This window comes from Ptychodera flava, chromosome 6 (assembly GCF_041260155.1).
Source record: "Ptychodera flava strain L36383 chromosome 6, AS_Pfla_20210202, whole genome shotgun sequence".
In the NCBI taxonomy this organism is placed as follows: Eukaryota; Metazoa; Hemichordata; class Enteropneusta; family Ptychoderidae; genus Ptychodera; species Ptychodera flava.
Genome location: NC_091933.1, coordinates 30506929 through 30527255, shown reverse-complemented (window position 1 = coordinate 30527255; position 20327 = coordinate 30506929). Strand labels below are relative to the sequence as shown.

Below are 20327 nucleotides of genomic sequence, written 5' to 3'. Positions count from 1 at the left end.
TTACAGTTGGATTTTTAAATGGAAAAAATATAGACAAATGGCAGTTTCATGCGTACACCATCTACAAGCTCACATTTCAGTATTTACAGCCGTACAGAGCTTTCAACTTATCATGGAGGCACTATAAAAATCATCTTAATTTTTGTAAAAACACAATGTGAATAATGAAAGTTGCAAAACGGCATCGTCATTTCAGACCATGAACAGGGAGAATTTATATATATCTCATTTTAGACCAAATTGCTGAAAAACAAACCCTAAGAGCGGCTCTTCAGTATTGTCCCCTTGGATTGGCCATTCGTTTTGTTGAGGGACAACTTGCTACTATTATATACCACTGACAAATTATTTGGCTGTACCATTGTGAAAGCATCCACTGTTATATCAAGGTCAGTATATTGGGTACGTGGAAGTGTCAAGCGGCAGTCCGGATTCTCTCAAAATGACGCTAACGATTTCTTCATCGTCTGCTCAAACAATGAACACAGAATAGAGGGGACAAATTCCCAAGAACCTGAAAAACCTGAAAAACATATCTACGAGACATAAACAAAAGCGATAGTGGTGAAATATAGCGTGCAGCAGATATGTTCAAATGCTCTAGTTTCCCCCGCAAGATCGCTGACCTAACGACTCTGATATGGTTTTGAAATACAACCTTAAAATACCCTCCAGAAGGAGAGGCTATTCCACTGGCAAGTTTACACTGAAAAAAAAAACGAAGTCGACAGTTTATCGGTCCTAACTTCAGGCCAACGCGTACGGAGATCAATATTCAGCATTTAAAAAAAGGGCAAACACCAATTTAAATATTCAGTTCAGAAAGTGCTCGTCGATCGACCGTTCTAAAAGTTGTCTAAGTTCGACGGACAGGGAAATTAAGAGAGTCCTGCGCTGTGGCTGAAGCGACGCAAAAACCTAAACTGATCCTGTAGTGCACTAGTTTACTGACACCCCATACGGAACATTACAAGTTGAATCGTGTTGGAAGACAATGCACGAGGAATTATTCTAGCCTAAGAACGCTTCAGAGGTGTTCGCCTTTTTGTATTATACTTTTAAGCTTGTACTCCGTGATACTGTTGAGCTCGTAGTGGGGTAACGCGTTGAGGTACCAGATTGTAATGCTGTCAGTAACTGACATACCCAAACATTGTTTGCAAGCACCACATAAGATCTTTATTAAAAGATGGCAAACTTCGAATTCACACTATTGTGCATTCTCAACCAATTCATATACTTTTCTGAACTTACATAATTGCAAAATTATCATCATTATCAGCGTGTTCATTTTTAGCCGGATGCCGGCCAAATTGACCGGCTACTTTCGTATTTTGGCCGGCTACTTTTCGGCAGATCGTCCATGTAGCCGACACGAACACGAAGTGTCTGTTACCGGCTACCAAAAACTATGAAAAATAGTAAAGAATGAGCTACAAAATCACTATCAGTTTTAAGTTGCAGGTAGAATAAGTCTGTGCCTTTGTAAAAAATACTATAAAAATAGTAGAAAGTGAAGAACCAGCTGAAAGTTAGTTGAGGAGACCTTGACCGCATATCATTTTGCATCTCATTGTCGGCTACATGGACTGTGTGCCTACTTTTCAGCACTGTTTCGCTCTCTGGCCCGGAAATTCTGGTTTTGATAACAATAATTAGATTTTTTTGGTAGTCTTGCAAGCCGCAGATAATATTTCAGAAGTGCCGATGTGGCTATATGTAGTCTAGCAATTTACGCGGTGAACTTGTTGCTATCACTGTGGTACCGCCATCAGCGAACGTGTTGTACTGTACACCGTGACTGGGAATCGCTCTCGAGGTGAACCTCGCTCGCCCGATCACAGCCCGAATTATTCCGACGTTCACATCGGGTATAGCCGAAAATTGGACTAACATACATTACATTATGCCCGCGAATAGCCGACCATTTCCGAATGAAGCCGACTTTTGTTTCGCTCAAACGCGGAAGAGAAAGTCGACGCTTGAGAGCTTTGGTTTTCTGCGTAAGAGTAGGGCCTAGCCTGATGGGTTTGGTAGGTTTTTGATCAAATCTAAAGCGACCACAAGTACTGAGTCTCATTTTTCATACTTTCGAAACGCCACGTCAATCTATCCATGGTCGATCACGATGTCAACTCAAGTCGATCGACATCGCGTTTTGTGGAGGGGCCGTGGTTGTGTGCATCGCGGAAGAGAAAGTCGACGCTTGAAAACTTTGATTTTCTGACTTTGTCTGTTGGTTTTGGGAGGTTTAGATCAAATCTTAATAAACAAAATATTACTTGGTCTCACTTTTCGTACTTTTGAAACGCTACGTCGATCACAGTGTCAAATTTCAGGTCGACCGATATCGCGTTGTGTGTACTGTGTTACAATTGACTACCGGTGCTTTGTACACACACGGTGTAGTACAGGCTGGCGTTCAGTGTCGTTAGTTTGAGGTTTTATCAAACATGAACACTGAAATTTAGCTCTCTTTTTCAATTATATTCAACATCAGCAAAAAAATCAATAATCAGCTCGCGGATTCGTTTTATTGTGAAATTAGTACAGTGAATTAAAATCACTGAAAATTGTGTTCCTATAATTCATTGAATTGAATAAACTCTTTGATTTTACTGTATCTTCAATCAAGTTTACTTAAATCAGTAAAACACTTTGTAAAGCCAGACTGGTCAGGATTCTAGCGGATCGTTATCTGGGTTGTGAAAACCCTAGGCCCCATTCTATGATGTATTTCAAAATGTTTGTTCAAGTCATGAGCTAAACAAAATTCTACACAACAGTCTGGTGAAATTTTGCTATTATCCTTGTTAACTGAATGCAGTTGACAGGCCCGAGTGATATCAAATTAATTTTTCTGACTTTTTAAAACTTTATCCCTTGAAAACATGTTGTAATTGGCAATGATAATGATTATTCTGTTTTCTGAAATGGTCTTTAATACTGTACAAGAATGCATAAAATTACTCCAAAATGTCTTCAAAATTTAAAAATTTCTTGCCCACAGGGACGGGGGACCCCGTCCCTGAAACCCTCCCCCTTTGTGTATGTTGAAATAGCCTTTTATACACTGTATAAGTATGCATGAAATTGCTCAGAAATGTCTTCAAATTTAAAAATAATCCTTAACACTCTCATGCTGAAATGGTCTTTCATACAGTACAATAATGCATGAAATTACACCAAAATGTCTTCAAATTTTAAAAATTTCTTGCACACAGGGAGGGGACCCCTCCCTTACACCTCCCCCCTGTGTGTGTTGGAATAGCCTTTTATACACTGTATAAGAATGCATGAAATTGCTCAGAACTGTCTCCCCCCCCCCCCGCCCGCCCAGGGAACCTGGTTGCACACAGAAGCTAACCGCCTACTTTCTGAATTTTCCGCCTACTTCAAAAATTTTTGAGAACCCTGATCATTATACAATGGTCATCACACGGATGACGCTGTGTCCTTCTCGTACGATCTTTAACAAACACGCCTTGGCCACGTGATTCTCGCTTCTATATAAAAGTTTACAAGCGAGGCGTTACGATTGACACAATAAACTGTTGCGTGGCCGTCAACTTGAATTCCAGTTAAAACTTTCACTAAAAACGAGAGTGCCGAACACACGTACGAAGGGAAATAACATTCTTTCGAAATCTATATCGGCATCTTAATGCGTCAGCCTGTACCGTGGCTATAGCTGTAACTTGACAACCGAAGGATGCGAGCTCCCCGGGTAAGATGCGGATTCGTAAAATCTGCAAACTAGGCCATTCAAGTTTTTATATTCCCTTTTTACACCAGTAAACGTACAGTGGCGATGCCTTGTTTTCATTCAATAGGTGCAATCGAGCCCGACCCACAGCAGAAATGATAGTAAACATCGTGAATGCTGTGAACCTGTGGATACGCTTGCATAGGGGGCTTTGTAAACGTCACGTCACGGCACGTCACGTGGGAGCTCAATATAAAGCACGTCATCATCTGTGGTGTGGTCGTATTTTGAGTACAGTCCCTCTATCCACAGTCCCTCTAGACTGTGTTTGAGTACAGGTTTTCTGAAACCCGTTTGTTGCCAGGTCCGATGTTGTGATCGATTGACAATCACGTATGAAGTCTCCTTCGTCTTCCAGCGTACTGTGAAAGAAATGACAGTGCGTCAGTAAACTCGCCGTGAAGTTTCACAGGTGACCTCAAGTCTTCATGCTACTATTGTGTTCGCGCTGGAAGAAAAAAGTGCATAAGCTAAGAACTTCGTGTGTGAGCGTAACCAAACCATGTCGGCTGCGATGGCTGCTCTCAGAGGTATAAAGATTACAGTGACGGCAACGGTGCTTTCAAAGGTTTCGAGTCGCTGGCTTAGCAGCAAGGCGTCTTTGTCCAAGTTGGAGTGGCTGCTTCAAGACGTTAACCGATTTCAAATCGATCTACCTGTAGAAAGAGCCTCAACTCCACCAGCAACCTGGTAAAGATTTCCTTTTTGTTTGGATTTCCGTTTGTTTTTTTATTTATTTTACTGCACATCTGCACGATGATGATGATGATGATGATGATGATGATGATGACGATGATGACGATGATGATGATGATGATGATGATGATGATGATGAGGATGATGATGATTTTTTGTTGTTGTGTTGTTGTTGTTGTTGTTGGTGGTGGTGGTGGTGGTTGTGATGGTAATGATGAAAATCATCGCCATCTTCAAAGTTTATCAGTGAAATCGTCAGCATCGATTGGAAAATGCATATGTGTTGGGAGAATGAAAACAAAAATAAATCGCAACTATAATCGAAAATTTGAAACAATTTACAATATTACAGACACAGGCTCGTGGCATCGTATGACCCAGTTATGCAATTTTCTTGGGCAAAAACTTAAAACTATTAATTCTACATTTCGACCGTCTGAAACGCTTCCCTGGAGGAAGGAAACGATTAAGTCCATTTGCTTTGAGCATCGGGCTAACGGCGCATGTTTAACGAGAATGCATATTGCGTCAAACTTCTAAACAAGTATTTCGACATGTTATGTTACCTCATTGTCCATTGATTGAAAACTGAAGGACAGTCTCTCTGATAGCTCTGTAACAATGACATCACTAGTTGAAGAAACAACAAACCCTTTGGCTTTAACCGACGGAAAAAAAAGTTTGTACTTCAGTTCCCGCAAAATGTGGTTATATATAAGAAAATCCAATTTAACTTCATATTTCAGAGCGTACGCAATTTATCGACTGCATTTGGTCAGTGTGCAGTATAATAATTGCAGTTATCCTTCATGGCAGAAATAATAATACTTGCGGAAAAAACGCTTCCTGGCTTTGTCACATTCCTAGTAAGTTTTTGATACATTCAACTGACTGGAAGTCCCCGCCAGCAACGCAGAGACACGTACGTCCAAACCGAGTTTCATAACAGCTCTCGGAATCGATGGCAAAGCTAGGGTTTCGGTCGGAGAGATTGTTGCTAATGTAGGAAGAAATGAATAAGCAACGCAACAGCAAAGTCGGCCGAATGTTTTACAACTGAAATGGAAATAATTATACTTGAAGAACGGGATTTATTTTTCTTTTCAATAAAGAAGCCGAACGTTACGTAAGAGGCCTTGGCAGCTATTTACCAGCCTGCTATATCGCTACTATTGAAGGGTTTCCTACTGAGCAAATATACACTGTTTGTCGTTGATAAAGCACTTAATTGATTTAGTTAGAATCTATCATAACACTGTCAGATTATCATCGACGAATCTTTGAAGATATTCCGTTCACGTAACTATAACTTTTATTCTTTGATTTTGTCTGGAATGCAGAAAAGTATAGTCAGATGGCTACAGAGGAGTACAGGCCATTGCATGACAGGCATAAGGTGTGGTGCACTTGCACCTTTCCAATGTCTTAACCCCCTCTCGTTGCGAAAGTGAATCTGTGTAACAGGTACTAGCTCAGGGATTTTGCTCCCTGTTCATATCGCTCAAATTTTTGAAAAGTTTCTTCTTCTCCAGTTGTTTTTTTGTCATCCTAAAACTCAAAATATGACTGTACGAACATCTTTCAAACTCTAAGTGTTTACGTTTGGTTTGATTACTGGTGCATCTGACCCGTGACATGACCTAGCTTCCATTTAGAGTTTTTCCGAATGTAAAGAACTTTGGGTTTTTTTCAGTAACTTATACTTTTAAACGCAAGCGCATAGGTAAGCCACATGCTCTTAAAATTCTTCAATAAAATTACGAACGGTCGTAGCCAACGATTTGAATGGTCGAAAATTCAGAATAGGCAATACATATGCTTATAAATGCAAAATCTGGAACAACCGATGGCTTGACCTTTGGTTCTACACAAAATTTGGTTCCGTCGAGGGTTATTTTTCTGAGGCATTTGGTAAATAAAACTAATGTTTCACTATGTTCCCATCTCGGAAGCAATCTACAGAGTGTGACAATGTATAATGGGACAACTATTCGCAATCTTAATCTGAGAGGGTATACCAACGTCAATCGTACACTGCAGAACTATGCTCATACCCTCGGCTGGCTGCACCCATGACAAAGCCACTTTTTCCGTGAAAAAATCGCTTTACGATTTTACGACGATGACAGAAATAGCAGGGGGGCTAGTAAACATAGCAATTCGATCCCATATAACTATTGAGATTTGCTCAATGGGAGTTGACTGATTATAGGAGCATGTGGCACAATGAGTCCCTATTTTACCAACCATTTCTGTACTACCTACGCGCAGACCAAAGAATGCCAATCACTTGAGTGCATGCCGGCGCAATATTGCTTTTGAATAATATGAAAAAGGTTAATGTTCTTTTAACGAGTTCTTCATTAATGGCAATGTGCATACTGAGAAAAATAGGACACTGCACATCAGCAAGTTCTGCAATAAGTACCTGAAAACTCAACTTAATATTTTACACATAGGTCCACTCACGGTCCAATGTACCTTCTGAATTAGTGCCCGATTAACAAAATGCTGGATTTTTTTTTCGTCGATTCCTTTGAATTGAAAAAAAAAAATGATGAAAAGTATCCCTGCACTTGAACCCTGAAGGATAGAGTTTTCTTCACACAGCTCATTCTTGTCACAGGACCATTCAAACGAGGGCGCAATGCCATTCTTTATGAATGTAGGTCTGTTCCTTACTGACCAAAGTTTGTCCGCCATTAAATTGTACCGTTCGTGTTTATGATGCTCATCACAGTCATTTTACTGCTGTAGGAGCATGGTGTTCCATTTATCCTTCACCCATTTCTATGTGCGCATGTCTGTTGTATTCTGTGAAATACGCGCTAGATTTCATTTTGATGCAGTCGTTTGACTGAATCAATAAGTAATTACTGTAGGTCACATTCGGGTTCAGGACTGCCTCTGCGCCTGGTACAACGTTATCATAAGATAAGATTAATTTTGAATCGACCCAGGAAAACTGTTTATGGGCGTCAACTAGCTCAGTGCCGACCTAAATCATTCACACACACAATCGGGCCAGGACGCAAATTTGTGTCGACATTAAACGAAGCCCTCAGACCCAATATAAATTAAGCCGGCCTGGGACTGACCCAGCCAGGGTCGAGATAGCCTGTTCATTTTTGTTTTTTGTTTTGTTTGTTTTGAAGACCGACTCGGCTCAGACTAGGGGTGATCTAAACTCTGTGATGTAAAAATAGTATTAATTAAATCTAGCGTGTCGATGTGTTGTTGACAATGGCTATACAAGAGCTAGATTTTGGTGTCAGCGGCTTACATAATAATGAAATTATTGAAAATGAACGTTATCATAAATGAAAGCCCATCAGATTGCAGTAGCAAATTGCACAAAGAAAGATATTGATGTACAGAATTTCTTGAAGTGCATTCATGCATTCTACGAGCGATCACAGCAGCAATATCAATCTTTATTGACAATATGAAACTTCTTTAATATCCGAATTTAGTAACATGGGAGCACCGGAGTATGTGAGGGCGCTTCCACTGTGCTAACTTTGATAGAAAAAAGTTGTCCCCAGTCCATAGAAGTTTTATAATATTCCTCATCACGTTTAAAAAGATCATTCTGTTACCCTAAAATTTACTTTAATTGTCTTGAAATGGGAAATTTTACAGAATAAGTATTGTAACGAAAAAAATATTTCTCGTTTTGAAGCTTCTTTACTTATGCGAACTAATATGTCGTTTATGAGCGAGATTGTCGTCCAGTGGAAATGCTGCAGCTGTGGATGACGTGCATTGTGCTTGGTTTTCCCGTGCGATTTTATGAAGTCAGTCACACACATAAAATCTGCATTTCGGCCGTAGAGTTAAAAACCCACCTCCTTTTTTAGAATAGCTGCCACCCGCTCCATTATATCGCCGGCCATTGTAGAAAGCTCGCAGACGACATTTCCGAATTACGCGCGTATTGTTTGTAAAGACACAAAAATAAAGATCAAGAAATGAACACATTGACCTAAATATGGGAAGCCGAACCGGGAGTAATACTAATAAAGTGTAAGATGGTTTGGCAACGCGAGGATGATATACAGCGTGTAATAAGCTTAAATAGTGATATCAATGGGCGTGCGCAGTATTGTTTTTGCAATATGATCGAAAATAGCTGCAAGATGACCATTTGCGATTTTCATCATGTTTGAAGCCATTACTGAAACACAGTACAGCTATTTGTCTCAAATTTTCTTCAAGAATGATCGACATTGAACCGTTACCAACATACACGTTATGGTTGAATATTGCCACTGGCTTACCCTCGACTCGAGGGAGGAGACTCTGCTCCCCTTATAGGCATACGGTCACCTGCCCTCGGGTGCACGAATCCCCCGTTGATGACCCTACAGCTACAGCGAGACTTACTGGAATGGGTCGTAGAGTCAGAAATTGGGGTCACACTGTACCCATGCAGGCTTTCTATACTGTCTACAAAGTGCTGTGTCACAATCATATATGTAGGGTCAGAAGTCTTACTAGAGTCCAATGGGTGAAATATCTACATTCAATTAAAAGTTCCGCTGTCAAGAGTCTGACGAAGCGACAAGGAGGATTCAAAACTGTGATATATAGTGTGTGGATCCGATGGGAATGCCCTGCCCTGGATTTTATTTAACACCTAAACCCAACCGTCAGGACGCGAAATCGACGTCTGCTATCGGCAGTATCGGCTCTGTTATAGATGTGCAAGGAGCAAACATATAATATATCTTGTAACCCATCTCATTATGTTGCAAAGATGCCAGTACCGGTGTAACAACAACGACTCCCACACAAACCAGCTTTGATGTCGATGTTATCATCACTTCAAATGTGACTTTTGGCCAAGCTAAAACACTGTATGAATTAGGCTTCTACATGAAAAAGTCCATTCATTGTCTATATTGTACATTAAAATGCATCTTTTCAAGTCAATTCAAGGCACACCGAACGTTCTACTTAAGGTATTCCACCGTGTTAAATTCTCAACCACAAACATATTAATGCAGTAACTAATTAAACACAACGTTTGTCATGGATATGGGTGAGCAATATTGTTGGGGAAAATACTTGAGCAGTTGACAATTGAATAATCACAACTGGGCGCATTTACGCCCTTTACCGGCCTTTGACGAGTGCAGCTGGTATATGTTTGTGTTGCTATGCTGGAGTCATTAAGGGACACCATGTGAAACACACCGTTATTGAGTGAAGATGCGTTTGAACGACGGGTGTTTTTGTTGTTCAGGAAAATGAAAATAGACAACGGCGGCATGGCAAAGGCACTGTGCTTTATAAAGGCATTACATTTGACCTTAGTCTTTGTTGGAGAAGTGACTCTCTCACATTTGTTGTTCTGCCTGAATGCTATGTGCATCCGTGTGTTCGGCTTTTCATGCATCGAAAATGGTGACCCTCTCCCAAATCCGTGAGTAAAATCTTATGGCACTTAAGAAACACTAGTGTGAAAAATGGGTACCCATCCCAAAACACCGGCTACCCCTGCAATTCCTGTATAGGCCCTATAATCCCCTATATTATTATATATATTGTACAGCAATGTTCCAATGAATCCAGTCCGTATTGGCATATTGTACCAGGTTTGTACATGTGCCCCTTCACTTTCAATCGACACTCTTTAAGTGTAGTCTGAAAGTTTACAATTCACCTTCTTTAAATAACAAAGACTCATCTGACGGCCACTTACATGTACATCCTGCAATAAAATTTCATGAGCTTCAACAAAGGTAGCATGAACTTACAGAAATAAACCGTCTCCAAAAATTCCTGAACTGCTACGACCAGTGAATCTGTTGTCGGCTATTAATACCGTGGTAAAATCGCGGCTCAACAAACGCACGCTTCAATGTGTATAGTGACGCATATAATTGTTGGTTCATCCGCTTTGTCAACGAACAATCTACAACTTGCATTTCCATTCACAATCAAAATTTATTCTTTATTTCTGCCACCTTGTGTGTTCTCTTCGTCCTGTTTTTGCAACCGGAATTTTATAAATATATTTTATATATATCTTGCACCTTTTATAAAAAATATAAATATATAAATTTAAATAAAATTGTCGACTTTCGCAAAAACGAGACGGCAAAGCACTTCATCTATCTATCTATCTATCTATCTATCTATCTATCTATCTATCTATCTATCTATCTATCTATCTATCTATCTATCTATCTATCTATCTATCTATCTCTCCATCTATCTATCTATCTATCTATCTATCTATCTATCTATCTATCTATCTATCTATCTATCTATCTATCTATCTATATACATACATATATATATACACACACACACACATATATACATATATATATATATATATATATATATATATATATATATATATATATATATATATATATATATGTATATATTTGCGAAAATCGATAATTTTATTCTTCCCATCGAGTTAACCAAGGCTTTAGCAGCCATTTTGAAGTTCAGATATTTGTAAAGTTTTGTTGCTCTAATCTTGAACTTTCATGCACGGTGACTATGCTGCTGTTTATTCTTGATTATGAAAGGATGTATTTAAAGTTTCCTCAGATTAGTTTTTTAACAACACTTTCTTGTTTCGAGGTGCCCGTTATCCTAATATTAACGGAATTCCATGAATGTGCTCACAGACGATTAATGTCGATGGATGGTAATGTATGTCCTAGTTACTGACTATTAATTTTCTCGAGAAAAATGTCAAATATTATATGGCTTTCCGTGATGTTCTCGTCTTTTGCACTGCAACGGCTATCATTGAACCTTAGCAGGGGGGGGGGGGACTCATTCACATATACGGTGCTGGATTTTCACGGAGTACGGCCCACTTTTGATAGAGAGAGCAGCTGCTCGACTCCTATACGTGGGCCTCTTGGTAATCAGTGTACTAGTCAAACAACCCGAAAGCAACGACTGGTAACATTTCCATATATCGCCATTATTTGGAAGCATCCACTCTTGTTACATAAATGTTTTATGGTGTATAATAGTACACATTATCATAAATAACGATGGAATGTGCTGAGGCAGGTGATAGCATAGGAGCCGACCGACCGTTGTTGGCCACTACAACGCCCTCGGCGGTAACTTATGTATACAGTTTCCGCAGTCTCACTTTCAGCGCGACTGCCCGGACTGGTTTAAGAATAAAAAAATGCGTGTTTCCTGTAACAAGTCTGGTAACAATAGGGTAGGTCGGTCGGGAACTTTTTTAAATACTTTTATTTCAGTGCGACCCATCAAAATGGTGTTTTGTAAATGAGAAGAAAGGTTAAGGGTAGGAGGTTTGAAATAGGGTAGGTCGGGTTACCGGAAACATATTTTTTTATTTGGCCTAAGACCTATCCGTCCATCCGTCCACCAATTTATATTCATCATCATCATCATCGTCGTCGTCATTATTATCCTCAACATCATTATCACCATCATAACGTCTTGTACGAGACAAATGATAAACAGCAGCAAGTGTTCCGATTCTGAATCGGTTAAAAAAGAAAATAGCTCGATGTTTTTCACACGGAACGATTCGGAATTCAGAATGCATAACAGTCATTCAGTCATGCGAATACAGAAATAGCGGTCAGAAAGACGTTAAAACTCAACGTCTTCCTGGTATCAAAATCAAAAGTAGTATGTTGACACTAAAAAGAATGATGTCATAATACATGTAAGTTATCCCGGATGAAGAACTGAGTGAAAGGCTTCCCATAATTTCTGTTTGTAATTTTTGATAAATAGTCTCGCGTCTTTATAGCAAAGATGATAGCAGGAAGTACATTGATTCGTTGTGATTTGATTTATTTAATTTATTTATTTATTTATTTATTTGAATGAAGGGCTAACAGGCCCCAGACTCCCAGAATACTTAATTATTACGTACTTTCACAACGATATACATTGTACTGAACTTCTCTATATTAAACAGTATTGCGAAAGCTTCTACCGTGTCAGTGTGTACCTATTGGAAACCCACACTATTTCTGTATGGTATATCGTACGAAGAAAACAGTCCATACAGTATTTAAATTGCCAGGCCTTTTACCTTCCATTATAATGTAACAGAGGTTTTTTTATCAACGCTCGTTGTGGTTCGCAGCACGATCCCTCCACAAGAGGGGCCGGAGGGACCGTGTTCGCAGTGTGTACCGAAGTAGAGAGCCCTCTAGGGTCGGTTCTTACGATTAGTATCTCGACATGTGCGTTTCGGTGTTTGTGTGCCAAGGTTTACACGAAATGGTTCTCAAGTTTTTTTTCTTCCATGTGAAAAATCAACCTAAAATAGTATCCGGCACGCGAGTATTCAGGGCATGTCCAGCGGGCAGAACAAATTAAGTCATACAATCCAGGATTTGGCATTCACTGCTGTTGTACCAGCAATTTCTAACAACTGTATATCATCGACCGGCTGACCGTTACGTAAACGTTCTAGGAACCACGCTGATTCCGACCTAGTGATGCATGTTTAAAAAAATTGTAAAGAACAATTGCAACATTATCAAGCATATTCGAATTTCATGCATAGGCGAGAAAAAAAAGTCCGAGAATTTGAACTACAAAATTGACCAAATTATTCTATTGCAGTGAACGGCATGGCAAAGATTGTTTGACGCCCGTACCTAGACTTGGTTCAGGTCTGTGATTTGTGAATGTTTGAGTGGGATGAAGGCGATGATTTGTCTTCTATTTTCATGGGAAACATGTGAGTGGGCTGAACGCAATGAGTGGGGTGAACGCTATACAGGGGAGTTTCTCCCGGAATCCGGCAGAAACTAACTCACTACTGCGCAGACTCAAAGGTAACGCATTTTAATCGGTAAGAAAACCTCCGACCTGGCCTGCCAAATTCCAAACAGGTTTGTATGAAATAGGAGACATATAAGAGAAACTATTAAAAATGATTTTATTTTTGAAAATTCACCGACCTGAGCTAAGTCTAGCCCATACCGTGTGTTCATCTCTATACTAACATTAACACAAGGTTATACGCCATACGCCAGTGATCAATTCACTTATCATTGTCACTTTCCATTTCCACTGGAAAGTGACGTCACTCAAAGCTGTTGGAAATGAACATAGTACCACCTTGATTTAACCACTAACTTTACGTGGCCTCGTTATAACGTACATTATTTGTGTCCATTTTCTCTTCATCAACAGGTATACCGACCCTGCGTATCATGACCTGGAACTTGATAGTGTGTTCCGAGCAAACTGGCTTCCAGTGGGCAGAGTCGACCAAGTTACAACACCCGGCAGATACTTCACTGGTACGTACCCTGTCTTGATTTGAATTCTATTTTTGTCTCTTTGCATTTGCACCAGAAAGCAAACCAATAATATTATTCCAGTCTAGTTGGGAGGGGGTTGATCGATCAATAGTCGCAGAGAGAGGATGTTCTCTCTGATATGGCCAAGACAATTACAACTGTAATTTTACGCAAGAAGCAGCGGTATGGTTCGACACGTGATTTTGGAGAGGAAAGATAGAGACTCCAATGACATGATAAAGGAAACTTGTCACGATGGAGTGAAATACAAATGACTGAAAGAGGAGTCGTTTTATTTTTAGAGATACATAACGAAGGAGATTCTTACTTTATTGTTCTGAATGTACATTCCAATAACAAATTAGTTTATTTCCTCACTTTTTCACAAACGACAGGTTCAATCGGTTGCCTTCACTACGTAGTTCTCCATGACAACAATGGCAGGTTGAGTGCGTTCCACAACGTCTGCCGCCACCGTGGAATGCTTCTGTGCAGGGAAGATGACGGCCACTTGCCGAAGTTCAGTTGTCCCTACCACGGGTGGACCTACGACCTCAGTGGGCGATTGACGAAAGCTCGACAACTGCGAGGGATACAGGGCTTCTCGGCGAGAGACTTCGGCCTGAAACCGCTTGGCTTGACCAAGTGGGGTCCGCTGGTCTTCATCGCCGATGAGCTTGAGGAAGCCGGTAGCGAAGACACCTTCCATGGTGAGCTGGAGAGCTTGTTGGACCGACTGCGGGAATACAGATTCACTGACGACTGGAAATTCGTCAAGAGGACAAAGTACACCCTGAACTGCAACTGGAAAGTCGTTTGCGACAACATCCTGGATAATGGTTATCACGTGACGGCCACGCACCCAGAATACAGCAAACTTTTGGATCTGTCCACGCTGAAGACTGAAATTCTCGGCAGATCCTCTCTTTGCACGGTGGCGTCTTTAAACAAGGATGGCAGGGTTTCGGGTGACGTCATGCTAGCCCACGTGTACCCGAATTTGGTCATCAATCGATATGGCAACTGGATGGATACCAATATCGTCGTGCCTCTATCCCACTCCAAGTGTGAAATCATCTACGATTACTATCTTCTCCAGGAATTCGTTGATTCCCTCCAGTACGATGCGACCGCCTTTGAAAACTACGTCGAAGAGAGCTTGAAAGACAGCCATTGTCTCCAAGAAGAGGACAATCTCGTCTGCGAGGGCGTGCAGAAGGGTCTGCAGTCAATTAGCTACGACGTTGGCCGATATTCTCCGAGCGAGGAAAAACCGGATCACAATTTCCATACAAACATCGCCAAAGAATTTAGGAAGTACTTAGGGCGATTCAAAACCCAACAGAGGTCGGACACAATGTGAACTCAGGATTCTTAATAGAAAAATATATTTTAACATAAGTGGCAATCGGGAAAAAAGTCACAGAGCCTATATTTTAGCAAGGCTCCAATTCCTGTCAAATTGCTGCCGTATAGCGACCTTTCAATTACAGAAGCATAGTTATTGTCAATAGAGATGAAGTATATGGTTCAGTCAAACGTAAGCGTGCACGTCTTTGAAGGCGACTCAGTGGCTTACGATTGTCACCCTTACTATGAGGTATGTCCTTTGCAGTTGAGTTACGCATTTCAGACGATTTTGCGTAAAAAATGTTTTCCCCGTAAATTAAGTTCATTACGTAACGACTGCTGTCCAAAGTTACATCACTCTTCATGCTCTTGCTTCGTATTGGTTGATGTTCTTCGGGTATGGTCCTTAGATTAAATTATAAATCCTTGTCGAAGCGTCTGCTTAAACTAGAGTGAGACCTCAGTACTGTGTTCATGAAAGGGTCCTGAGCTGGCAAGTACTGCTGGAGCAACGTTAACCTATCGGGGTCGGGGGGACTCTTTGTTAGGGATTTAGAGAATTTTGACCGTTACTCTATACACTGCATGTGAAGGTTTTCCTGAAGTATGGACCCGGATATTTCCTTTGTTACTGAGAGTTTTTGGATTAAGTGACCCATGTTTAGGAACTATTATGATGATAAAATTGATCTATTCGGGCGGCACATACCCGACCACAGGTGCGTGGAGTTGTGTAGTATACATTCTTTCTATGTATACCACACGGCAACTCCACGCACCTGTGTAAAAACGTACACCTTTCTATTGGAGTACCCCTCCAAGGAGCAAACTGCATGCTGCATGCCATACTGCGAAACTTAGGAGCTTTTTTCGCCTTAATTAAAGAAAGCGTCCGGAGAACCCGCAAAAATATACTGCACCGATCATACGAATAAGCGTTGAACACGGTTAGACTAATTTGGGATAATTGGATGGTGAAATAATGCCGATTTAATCTACAAATGTAATCTCATCTGCTTTTCTTTTTACATTACACACTTGGTTTTATGAGTAATTTGTGATAATGGAACATTCAGCTATACGGCACCTAACACTTTTGAGAAATTTAAAAAATATGGAAATCCAATTATCCCAAATTAGTTCCAATCGTGTTGTTGATAGCGTCCCGAACGTCAACTTTCTGTAGGAGCTGAGTACGAGTATTACGTAACAAATACGTAAACGGGCACTGCTCGAATGTAATACATGTGACTGGGCCTCCCTGATAGCAAGACGCTTTCAATAAATCTGAATGATGTAAGAGGGAATGTGAAAGTTAAAGAAAATGAAATATTTGTGTGTCCGGTAAACAGTTGGCGCAGAAGGTCGGAAGCTTATACCCATGGTCAAAACAACATACACGGTCACAATGTGTTCATCCTCCAGCATTTTACCAGTCTCATCCCCGTGTGCCAAGTACGTGTGTCCCCGTAGACTAATGACCCGAATCTTTACAGATTGTGGGGGCGGGGGGATCAGCCGGTTTGAGAAAGTCGTGACATTCTGATGACAGATGAAAATGACGGTGTTGCATTTGCATCTCGACTGTCGGCAAATAGCACGCTTGCTAGAATCATCACAACCTCCAGACACGCTCGTTGTCATGGAGTCGACGCTGGCATAACTTACATTGATCAAAACTAGTAAAAAAACCTTTCAGGCGTTACATAATACACTCTCGCGGAAAGCATGACGGTGTGATCTGATCTGAAACGTTTTTTGATTAATTCCAATCCTCTGCATATCATGCTGTGAGTTATTAGATCAAATTTGACGTATCAGTTAATTCAGAGGTAACTACGCTTTTAACATGTCGCGACAGTTCTTGGTGTGAACCTACTTTTTAACGTAAAACACTGAGAATACTGTCGACTTACGTTCAGAAAACAATAGTTCTCCATCTTTAAACCACAAATGTCCACCAACACCGTTGCTACACGAAGCTCGAGCATTGCTTTATATCAATGCAGCGAGACAACGGCAAGATCGTCATGTATTCGAATTTTTAGTTAAAGTGCCGACTTACACAAATTATCCATTTCATAATGACAGCCAGTTAGTCACATATGAAGCCCATGACATAAACAAGCTTTTGTTGCCTTTCTCTAAATTGCAAAATGACCCAGTACGAAATAAGAAAATAAATATGCCAGGGTTCACATGTAAACTTTTGCCTTTCTGAAAACTTATCAATGGAATGAATACAGATCGTGTGACATCCCGTTCATTTATGTATATGATCTTGACAAAACGAAACAATTCCATCCCATAACGGCTTATATACTTGGCGTTTTCATAAAGATCTCTAGATGGGTGATCAAAAGTTGGATGCAAAAAAGATAACTGAGGTTTTTAAATTTTATCTATCAAAGATATGAAGTAAGAAAAGATTGTAGAATCCAGGAACAACAGTATGGGTGCGCTACTTTGACAAAAATGACAATATCGCGTTCGCGAAGACGAACAAATATGCATTATGATATCGTGTTCATATTGTTATCACTTTCTCTCTCAAAATCTAACGATGCCTCCTACATAAAAGTTTGCTTTATTTAAAAAGCCGACTTTTATGTATTCGAAAGTTTTCATCCGCGCTGGTCTAGAAGTTACAAAGTTATAATCGGTCGAGTGTCAAAACGTCGAGTCCATCATTGCATCATTAAATGATGGCTTGTGTTTGTTTATCTGCCAACTAGCTGTTCTACGTGAGTAGTTCTGAAGCCCACAGTTTTCATATCAATATTTTCTATTGAATAATGTACCGTCGAAGCAATAGACTTTCTGTGAATTTCATTAGACATACTGTGGCGCCACTACATGTTAGTGTAGGGATAAAGAAAAAAGTTTCAGGCAAGATATTCTGTTCCACGATCCCTCTGGAAAAAAGGACCGAGAATGCCCTTTCCAAATGATAGCTTCGTTTTTGTTGCCGATATAGCATGTTTTAATGATCCACTGTTCGGTTTTTGAAATGTTTAGAGAAGGATCATTTCACAAGGCGATACATGACGTACATCATGCTTTTTTTTCCTTTGGGTTTTTAGCCAAACAGTGTTGAGAACGTTGTAATATGTCTTAATTATTACAAATAATGTTTGTCGTGTAAATTGAAATCTGCTTTGATTTTAGAATACTGCTTTTCAGACTATTTTTGCTCTAGCTATGGCAGTTTTGTGATGGATCTTTGTAGGATAGGACACAGTAAAAAAAATGCATGAATCAAGATTATACTATTGGAAACTAACGACAAGATATGGCGAAACAATTGTAGCAACATGGAACTGTAGAACATTGGGTCTTTGTGGATTTAGGGAAATTCTGAATAATCAAGTATAAATGTAAATATATATGATATATATGTAAATAAACAATGCAGCTGATGATGATGATGATGATGATGATGATGATGATGATGATGATGATGATGATGATGATGATGATGATGATGACGACGACGATGATGATGATGGTGGTGGTGGTGATGGGGGTGGTGGTGGTGGTGGTGGCGGTGGAGGTGGTGGTGGTGGTGGTGGTGGTGGTGGTGGTGGAGGTGGTGGTGGTGGTGGTGGTGGGTGGTGGTGGTGGTGGTGGTGGTGGTGGTGGAGGTGGTGGTGACAACGGCGAAGACTACGATTACGACCATTAAGACGACGACGACGACGACGACGACGATGATGATGATGATGATGATGATAGTGGTAGAAATGTCGCTGATGAAAAAAACGAAAACGACATGAGTGATCATACCGCACATGAAAAGCGCCGAGCAGAGTAACGCGCCAGAAAGTGGAATATTTTAGGAAAGACAACATTGATAAGAAACGACGTGATGGACAATTAGTCAGTTGAAGACGACACTATTAAAGAAAGGCAATCATTGAAGAGCGCGAGACGGGCCAGCTACTTTTGACATGTGAATGTACAAAATGCATTTCATCGTTTAGGTGAAATATCGTCAAATTTAATTCAGCTTAAGATAATACGCTTAAACCCTGGTGACCTCATTTTGAAAACATTAGCGCGTCACAGCATGGCCGAGAGGTAATATAAATAATTAATGATTCCAATCGCTTTATTGTGTACCGATTGACGCTGCAGATGCCCTCCGGGTAAATGACAGTGTGTCGCGACCCCTGTCAAGTGACGCATTGGAAATTTAAATAGCGCCATAAAGTAAACCCAAAGTAACATAACGAAAGAACGAAATAATCTAAACAAGTATGTTAGTGTCACTGGTCTCGAGTACACACCTTTTTTGCTATATTAATATTTATCTTGTAGTCCAAATATTGTAACGGGTGTCGAACGTGCAAAACCGCGTGCACAACTCGTTGTGTCGACATTTCCTGTAAACCCTCATCACTTGTCGTGATGAAAACCATGGTTACACTAAAACCTCTTTAACCCGCACGCGTTTGGTGTCGCAACCCTGCGTATATATTTTTCTCCCATGAAATCGTCAGCATTGAACGGTCGCTTGAAAGAATTCAGCTACAACTTAAAGACACGAACGTTTCGTAGACTTGATTTATTGCATGAGGTCTGTGAAACCTTTTAACGCATTCTTGACTTACAATAATGGATGAAAGGTCGTGGATGACATCGATAGCCTTCGACGGCGTATCCACTGTCTTTCTGTGAGATGTCATTCATACACTTGACTTTCGTGATGTTGGACTTCACGCAAAGATTGTTACTCTATAGTATAAGAGTTGAGCGAAGAAGGCCGTTTTTACGCATCCGAGTTCCAGAGCAAGCCAGCCGAGCAAATATGGAATCGATTATAAAATAATATTTAACAAACGATCAAGTATACGAGCACTGAGGTGTATCTGCACACTGAGACTGTTTGTCGTCATGGTGATCTGTATACGTAACTCCATCATGATCATGCTTTTACTCATTAGGAATGAGAAACTGTGTCGACTTACGTTTCAATTTTATGTTTGGCTCTCGTTTATTCTACCAGACAAGGTTGCCAGGGAAGGATGAACAATTCTCGAAACAGTGATCAAAGCCTTTTGCTTCTCCGAAAGTAGCTTGCCACAGACTACTTCGTGAAGTGGTACTGGTTACTGCTTCTGAATGGTACAGCTTATGAGTTCAGGACGTTACATCACATATGTTCATATGTTGATAATTGGCCTCCTGTCCCGGTGTTTGTGATGGTGCGGATTATATGGGCAAGC

At 40.4% G+C, this 20327-nt stretch overlaps 1 protein-coding gene across 1 annotated transcript; it reads left to right on the top strand.

Moving 5' to 3' along the window:
- Nucleotides 1-4007: 4007 nt before the first annotated feature.
- LOC139135452 (uncharacterized) lies at nt 4008-15546 on the top strand. Its single transcript, XM_070702839.1, has 3 exons — nt 4008-4456; nt 13640-13749; nt 14145-15546. Exons 1-3 carry the CDS (start codon nt 4269-4271, stop codon nt 15110-15112), a joined length of 1266 nt encoding a protein of 421 aa, XP_070558940.1. The 5' UTR covers nt 4008-4268; the 3' UTR covers nt 15113-15546.
- The last annotated feature ends 4781 nt before the right edge of the window (nt 15547-20327 follow it).

What these genes read in the sequence shown, in the direction of transcription:
- LOC139135452 (XM_070702839.1), top strand. Translation starts at nt 4,269, where the DNA reads ATGTCGGCTGCGATGGCTGCTCTCAGAGGTATAAAGATTACAGTGACG. An exon ending in TCAACTCCACCAGCAACCTG is followed by an intron (nt 4,457 to 13,639) that starts GTAAAGATTTCC and finishes CTTCATCAACAG; the next exon opens with GTATACCGACCCTGCGTATC. An exon ending in ACCCGGCAGATACTTCACTG is followed by an intron (nt 13,750 to 14,144) that starts GTACGTACCCTG and finishes CACAAACGACAG; the next exon opens with GTTCAATCGGTTGCCTTCAC.